Consider the following 8,695-nt stretch of genomic DNA (forward strand, 5'->3'; position numbering starts at 1 on the left):
ACAAGGTTGTGAATGTAGTTCCATGCTAGATCCCATAGGATACCCAGGTCTTGAATTTAATGCTCAATATCAAAAATAAAAGAGTAGGTAGAAACTCCAGTAACCAGCCACATCAGAAGCAACTAGCCAAAGGAATAAAAGCTGACATTTTTATTAATGCAGCACACAGATGTGAAGGGAGCACTGGTAGGTCAGTGGCTGAAGTCTCTCCTCCTACAACACAAAAATGACTACTGAGGAAAAACTAGCCACATTAAATATAATATGAAGAGATCACAGACCTAGTTCAGAAACATGTTTCATTGAAGACACTGGTTTCCTAATGAGGAAAGGGCTGTTTTATCCAGTTTCCACAACAGACTGCAGTGTTTGACTGAACAGCATCCCCTATAGGCTCACATATCTGACCCCTGGTCCCCGTTGCTATCTGGGGAGGTAATAAAACCTTCAGGAGCTGGTGAGGAAGCACTCTGACAGAGGGCGGAGGGCGGGCTCTGAGTTTACAGCCTTACCTTTCAGTTCATTTCCCTCTGTGTTTCCTGTCTGCAGCTGAAGTGATTTCTCAGCCTCCTGCTGCCATTATGGACTCTGCCTCTAAACTGTAAGCCAAAATATACCTTCTGCCCTAAAATTCTTTGGTCATGGTCAACACAAAGTAACTAATATATAGACTCAAACACATGTATAATTCATCTCTTACAGTCATCCACAAAGATCCCCATTTTTATGCCCAACATGCTGAGACCTAAAGTAATTTACACACTCTACATGATATTCTTTTTTTTATTTTTTAAAAAAAAAGACAGATTTAGGATTTGGTAAGAAATTACTGAGTTACATTTTTTTTAAATCTGTGAATTGCTACAATAATGGAGTAAATAAATAAGATTTTAAAGTTCAATGTTTACAGACATATTATAAAAAATGACTGAATCAGAAGACATTAGATAATGTTGATACACACCAGGAAGGAATTTGGGCAAGGAAAGGCACATCGTTTCACCACAAGAAATAAAGACCACAGTTGGAAGTTAGTGGGTAGCCAGAGCTTTAGATCTTGTGGTGGTGGAACCCCCAGCTCTGGGGGTTCCTATTGGTAGGACCTCCCATATAGTACTTAGCTGAAAAAAAGCAGTTGGGGAATTGACTGTGATTCTTCTAATGCTCTGTTAAAAAGAAAGTACTCTTTAATACGCCTGGTGTGTGGAGGGGAAGCAGCAAAATTTCACAATGATTTGGTGGCACTGAAAATCCTAATGAGTTTCAGCTTTTTTTTTTTTTCAAAAAAAAAGTATAATGTAGCAAGATTAAACAGCTTTTTTCATTGAATTGAAATTTTGCAGTTAAAAGCTACAATTTCAAGTAAACATCATTTTTCACTTTTTTTTCTTGTAGACAATCACAGTATAAACAGCTGCCATATTTTATCTCAGATGAAGCAATGTACCAAAGTTTCAGGACAAGGATGCTAAAAATAATTTCCCAATTTTATGTTCACGCATCTTTAGGATCACTGGTTCTGCTAGCTGACTGGTATCAACAACAGGAAAGTAAACATGAAGTTTCGACAGTGATAACAGATCTCACAGAGAAATTAGTTTCTAGTTCAACACAGTTCCTACACTACTGAACTTAGCAGACATCAGCAGGCCCTGTGCTGGGTCAGTTTTCCATTGCCAATGCTCTTTCCCAAAGCTGGGTTGCATCTCTATAGTTCTTTCTGTCTGAACAGTCTGGTAAAAAGACTGCATCACTCAAAGGAAGTCACATATATTTTAAGTGGTATTTACTGTGCATTTAGTTGCACTGTATATAAACAAAAGGGACTTTTAGGATAAAATGGCATATCCACAAAAATAAAATTTAAAGACAATTGAGAGGACAGCAAGGGAAAACCTCAATGGCAGAAAAATTATTAAAAACAGCAATCATCCAGCAGGCTGCTGCCCGTTCACGCCACGCGATAGGCCTTCATTAAGGTGTACTCTTTGCGATTGGTGTGCGCAGCCCAGATGAAGAGAGCAGATGCCATGAACTGTAAGGGAGCCGAGACGCAGGCCAGGCAGAAGGACCATCCAAATTCTCCGGATACATTCTCGGGCAGCCCTAGTTTCTGGTGGAGTAGTTCAATGCCAGCAACATAACAACTCACAGTGCCCAGTGTACACAAACCTTAGGAAGAAAGTAAGAAATCAGTCGTGGCTGCACAACAGCACAGAAGCATTTCAAAAGTGTGACAGTAAAAGTTACAATTCTGATCCCTAAGAAGGCAGGAGAATCCAAAGAACTGACTAACCCACCTGCAAGGAGATGGAGGACGCCCGTGGCAATGGTGGGATACAGGCTGCGGCAGATACAGGCACAAAGTCCAATAAGAGCCCCGAAGCACATCAAACCCAAGCTAACGAAAGGTAAAAGAAACTGGCAACGCCAAAGATCTAGTTTTAAGAAGGATAAAAAAATTATTTTAGACCATTTTTCTACAATGGCAATTTCTTTCATATCCTAAGAGATTAACTAGAGCTTTTCTTGAAGGATGAGAAATGAGTATTTTAATATCAAGGCCTTATTATTCAAAATGATTCCAATTTTGTCCTGAAAACAAATAAAGGGCCACTAAGGCAGTTAAATTACCACGCAATGTTTGCTATTCACATGCTTGAATTAATCGTACCAAAAGTCTACACTATTGGGTACTACTACTATTTGGGTTTTTTTGTAACTTAAGGAACTAAACCCTGAGGCATTAGTAACTTATACAAATGAAGAACAGTGAAGAACCAAGATTTAAGTAATGTAAAACACCGTTTCCTTCTATAGACAGAATGAAAGTGTTTGCATGATCAAAGGCAAGTGATAGCAAGAAAATAAACGGTGATTATAAAAGAGAACACAGTGGACAAGGAGAATATCAGGCTTAGTGGTAGATGTAAATCCCATAAATTCTCCTTTGTACTCATTTTGTTTTCTAGAACAGCATTCAAGTCTTTATTTGTAAATATTATGCCTTCCCGTAAAACTCTGCTCCCAAATATACTCCTTTCTCTCATTCTCACTGCAAGGTTGAATAACTTCAAGGATTCCTTTGAAAACACCATCCTGAAAACTGTAGCTCAAGCCTGAAGATGCCACCTCATTGGCAGTCTAACTATCCAGGAACAGAATGTGTGTGACACTGTTTGGTTTTTCCATTTACTCTTCGGCTACTACTACTTAAGATTGGAAGGGTCTTGTCAACAGGCCTGATACTGAGCCCTTGAGAGCTTGGGCAACTTCTACAGGTATGTTCATGTGAGCTCAGGCAATGGAAGCGGACATGTCAAATACTGAAGTTTATTCTGTAAGCCTAATAAATTTCCCCTTATTTGGGACCACTAAAACCATCTTTTGGAAATCAGGACTCACCCTACACTCTATTAGCTCCCTCAAATGCAAATTAATTGAAGTTTACTAAGTATGTTTCTGACCTCCAAATAATACTAGAGATGGAACAGAGCTTACTGGTATGCTGCTGGGGAAGTTACTTAATATTGACACTGTGTACTAACATTCTAGAAACAGAGTTCAATCAAACACATTAAGAGCCAAGTACTCACAGGTCCGAAGCAGATCAATTCCACTATTGTGGTTTCCAGGATCAACGTATTTCTCCATGAACTGTTCATTTAGTGTGAAACTCATGCATTTTGTAACCACGTCAAATGACTCTGGAAAAAAAAAACAATGACTGCAGGTTATTTTCATAAAAAACATGCCATAATAATCTCTTTCGGTAATAATCTACTGAAGTCAAAGGTGATGCAGAAGACATTCCCCAGGACATACATAATCTCTGGCCCCCAGTGACACATAGGTCACTCTGTTGCCATCTCTGAGTCTCACTGATTTAGACACAAGGGGGAAAAAAAGGTAATAGTTAGAAGGTATGTTAGTAACAAAGAAGGTACAGGAACACAAATTCTGAAGAATTCTGATCTTCTCCCCTAAACTTATTATCCCAGCCATAGTCCTCAAGAGGTGACACATGTCAACTTCTCTAGGTTCTCAGACAAGAAATTCTAGTCATTCTTGTCCATATGCATTACAACAGAAAATCCTTAAAACAGCTCTTCCTTCGAAATATATGCAAGATCCTGCTACAACCCAAGTTGCTATGCTGGTCTGATTTACAATGATCTCTCACCTGCATTACAACAGCCAACTAACTGATTCAGAGCTGACACCCCTGCATGGGGTTCCTGTGTACTGACATCACCCAGAGTGAACAGGACAGGTCTCTCCTCAGTTCAATGTCCTTCTTCTCAATGCCTCTCTATAGTCTACAAGGTGTTCAGAAAACCTAGAGTCCTGCATGAACTGTCCCACTCCCACCTTCCCGGCATATGCTTCCGTGTCCAAGTAGAACTAGAGGTTTTACAATAAACCTGTGCTCCCTTGCTTTTTTACGTCTATTTTGCATACATAGTATATGACCATATTTTTAATATATGGTAACTCAAGTGTATTCTGCTAGATATGATTGTTGCATGGCGGGGCTCACTTGCTCTTTCGGGCCACTCAGCTAGCTTAGCCCCAAAATAACCACACAGAAACTGTATTAATTAAATTACTGTTTGTCCCATTAGCTGTAGCCTCTTATTGGCTAACTCTCACATCCTAACCCATTTCTATTAATCTGTGTATCACCACGTGGCAGTGGCTTACCAGGAAAGATTTAGCATGTCTGACTCTTGACAGCTCCATGGCGGCTCTCACTGCTCTGTCCTCCTTTCTCCCAGCATTCAGTTCTGTCTTCCCTGCCTACCTAAGTTCTGACCTATCAATAGGCCCAAAGCAGTTTCTTTACTAACCAATAAAAGCAACACAAAGACAGAAGGACCTCCTACACCATATGAATACAATGCTTTCCAAGTAAGAAGTCAAAAGAAGTAAATATAAAAAAAAATAAACTGTAAAATGTTTTTATGAAGAAGGCTAAGACTTCCAATTTAATACCTGCAAATTAAAATGTTTATGTTAATAAGAATGATTGAAGAGGCTGGGCGGTGGCAGTGCATACCTTTAATACCAGCACTTGAGAGACAGACGTAGGGGGATCTCTGTGAGTTCAAGGTCAGCCTGGTCTACAAGAGCTAGTTCAGGGACAGGCTCCAAAGCTACATGGTGTAGGAGATACTTCTGCTTATATATTGCTTTCACTTGGCCTTTTGATAGGACAGCAATTAGGTAGGCGCAGTAGAAAGAACAGGATGCTAGGAGGAAGAAGGCAGTGTGGCAGACGCCATGGCTCTCCTGCCCAAGATGGACGCTGGTTAGACTCATGCCAGTAAGCCATAGTCAAGTGACGATACACATTAATGGAAATGGGTTAAACTAATATGCGAGAGTTAGCCAATAAAGGGCTGGAGATAATGGGCCAGGCAGTATTTCAATGAATACAGTTTCTGTGTAGTTATTTCGAGTGTAAGATAGCTGTGCAGCCGGGATGAAAAGCAGGCCCTCTCACACTACAGTTGCAGAGAAACCTTGCCTCGAAAAAGCAAAAATAAATAAATAAAAAAGGATGGAAGAATAAATCTGAAAAACTTAGATTTTTTTTCCTGCAGTATCTTTTAGCTTATTAATTCTCTATAGTTGTGCAAGTCTTAAATATATACAGATTTAAAATCAGAGTTGATCAAATTGTGTTCTCTAAAGTACAAGACAAATGATAGAAACCTACTATAGGTAGCTAATCATTTGTTTTTCGAGACAGGATTTCCCTGTGTAGCCCTGGCTATCTCAGATCTTGTTCTATAGACCAGGATGGTCTCAAACTCAGAGATCTGCCTGCCTTTGCCTCCAAAATGCTGAGATTAAAGGAATGCACCACCACTGCCTGGCTAACAGTTTAGCTAATTGTAAGAAGACAATCAACTCTAATTTGTTGACTTGATTTTGAATACCACTTCGTCCACAAATTATCAAATACTTAAAATCTTCAAACTCATGACATGTAAAATGAATAGGAAATTTCCTAACTAGTAAGTATGGGGGCTCAAGTAGCTTTCCCAAAATTAAGAAATTACTGTTCCAACTGATATCAGTGAGGACAATGGGAACGCACAGAAGTTGAGGAGAGAAAATGGTGGGAGAAAAACAAACACAGATTTCTCAAGGCATGCACAGCCCTGTTTATGCATCACCAAGTAATGATTATTAAGTCATAAAGGAATGAGAAACGGAAATGAAGACTACCTGTCCTTTCTGGTGGGGCATACCAGTACGTGTTTTTGGGTACCGTGATACACCGTCTCCACAGTCCCATCGTGCCATTATATCGGAACAGTGCATCATTGTAAGTCTTTTCATCCGTCTCATCACCAAGGAAGTCATCCCAGGCTACTTTATTCGAATCACTTGAATTCTCTTGAATCGGACTTCGATATTCATACCAGAAGTCTGTGCCTATGGAGGCTGCCATGTAGATGGTGGAAATGAGGCTAAGCACACAAGCAATCACAAACGCTGTAGCAAAACGGTTATCCATTCTGGCATTCAGACTGCTCTGTTTAAGTCGAAAAAAGAAGGAAAGTTAGACCTCAAGAACAAATAAGATAATTTTTTAAAACATCTCAAACCACCCTTTATCCTATTTCCCATCCCTTCTTTTTTTGTAAGGCAATGCACTTATCATTTTAAAAATTTACAAACAAAAAAGGCAAATGTTAAGCTTAAAACAAAACTCATTCTCATGAAAGTACTTATTGAATGCTCACATACCCAGGATGCTACGGAGACAGAAGTCTTGGTCTCTAGTCTATCACCTGCATACTAAAACAGACAACACTGAAATGGACATACACATTACAGATACAAACAACAGACATGCCCGTGCTCAGCAGTGTAGCATGCACACATTAACTGCAGGTTGAATTTTGATAGACGCTACAAAATGTTAAGTGTTTAAGGTCTGGGTGAGAAAAAGATGGAAGAAAAGGAAACTAGAACCCATCTGCTCTTTGGTGGGAAGGCTTCCAAAATTAGGGCAGGAGTGAGGAGTTATTTGAAAATCAGAGTTGAAGGTGTTAACCCGAAGGGAAAGTTTGTTTGAAGTGTATGTCATAGCAAAGAGACCAGTAACATCGTTAGGTATCAATCTCCCCCAATCCAATTAAACCTAAGCCAAGCTTCCTGACACAGCTTCTTACTCTCCCCATCCTTACATTTCTAACCTCCCAAACTGCAATCCTGCTCCCTAAATCCTAAAGTATAGCATGTATCCATAAAAACTAAACGATCCCTACTCACAAATAGAAAGGTGAGTTAGGCAAAATCTGAACACTCCCTAGGCGTGGACAGGGCTCCACGGCAGTAGTAAATGGCCGCGGTAAAACGACTCAAGGCGGATCACGCTGAGTCAAACCCCGCCAAGTGTATGTACACCGTGACCGCACCGAACCCCTCACATAAGCACCCGACAACAGGCTCACAAACTGGGGAGCAGAGTTTGGAAAATGAAAGTGATTCCGGAAAGACCGGGGAGACTGCGCTAATCAACAATAATAACTCAGTAACTGCGGTTTGTGATTTGATTTTCAAAAATCTCGTCCATCCTGGTGCTCTCGGATGACCTTAAAGGCCGGGCTCTGGAAGCTGCGCCTACCGCGGTCACCCTGGGCCTGTGGTACAGCAGGGCCTGGCATGGGCGGGCTGAGGCTGGCTGGGCTGGATGGGCGGGTGCCCTGGATACCAGAGCCCAGCCAGCCCCAGCCCCCTCGGCCCAGAGACCCGCCCCTCCCGCCCCGCCCGCCCGCCCGCCGCTCCAGCCTCCCGGCCCGGCCGCGCCAACGAGGGGCCCTCTCCCCACGCCGCGACCCGTGCCGGCCCGCGACCCCGCGCACTCACCGCCCATCCTCTCACTCCACCGGCTTCGCCCTCCAGCTCCGACCACAGCACCCTACTCTCCCCGCGCCTCCTCTGACGCACTTCCCTGCAGAGCCCGCCCCCTCCATAACTCCCGCGCCTCCGCCTCCGCCTCCACCCAAGGCCGGGCCAAGGCGAGCCTGGGCCGTGGGGTCTTGTGGGAGTTGTAGGAAGACCGGAGGAAAAGCTGCTAGAGGCGGCGGAGAGCATGCCTGGTGCCGCGCGGGGCATTGTGGGGAATGTAGTTCATTCCGAAGGCGGAGCGCTACGCAAAGCAGAGGTCCTGACTGAGGGATTATTACACCTCAGAAAAGGAGCGACCAAACTCCAGAAAGTGAAGGGGGAGGGTCTTGGATCACCCCTAGTCAAAGACTGTGATTGACGTGACTCAGGTTTAACTTACGGTCTTGTGCTTTCCCTACCATAACACCGTACCTCTAAATATTACTACTACTGAGTAGATGAACATTAAATGGCACTCTTCTTCAAATATCAACACCCTCTCCCCATTTCTGACATACTCCCTTCCATTTGAGCAAAGAATTCTTATATTTTGTTTAAATCTAACTAAAGATGTAACCCGTCATATAATAACTATGCTAACGATGTAATCTTTTAGGATATAATTATGTTATTTTCATTTGAAGAAATCCGTCATTTGTTCTCTAATACAGTAAAGTTTTATTTTTAAGTAAGTTTCAATTGATTTTATTTAATGTTTGTAAATCCTAACGATACTAGATGTCAAAATGTGACTTTAAAGTGTGAATGTAATATGAAATGGAGTTTG

The 8,695-nt window shown here is 41.8% G+C and overlaps 1 protein-coding gene across 2 annotated transcripts; it reads right to left on the minus strand.

Annotated features, from left to right (window-relative positions):
• Window positions 1-769: 769 nt before the first annotated feature.
• On the minus strand, window positions 770-8,130 carry Cldnd1 (claudin domain containing 1). Of its 2 annotated transcripts, XM_085685656.2 has the most exons (6): window positions 7,888-8,130; window positions 6,763-6,813; window positions 6,238-6,547; window positions 3,597-3,707; window positions 2,301-2,438; window positions 770-2,172 (listed from the first exon to the last, which is right to left on the minus strand). In XM_085685656.2, exons 1-6 carry the CDS (start codon window positions 8,113-8,115, stop codon window positions 1,952-1,954), a joined length of 1,059 nt encoding a protein of 352 aa, XP_085541782.1. In that variant the 5' UTR covers window positions 8,116-8,130; the 3' UTR covers window positions 770-1,951. The 2 variants fall into 2 exon arrangements, with proteins under 2 accessions (XP_085541782.1, XP_085541783.1); XM_085685657.2 differs by lacking the exon at window positions 6,763-6,813.
• Window positions 8,131-8,695: the final 565 nt, after the last annotated feature.

Source organism: Myodes glareolus, chromosome 2 (assembly GCF_982192425.1).
Source record: "Myodes glareolus chromosome 2, mMyoGla1.1, whole genome shotgun sequence".
In the NCBI taxonomy this organism is placed as follows: domain Eukaryota; kingdom Metazoa; phylum Chordata; class Mammalia; order Rodentia; family Cricetidae; genus Myodes; species Myodes glareolus.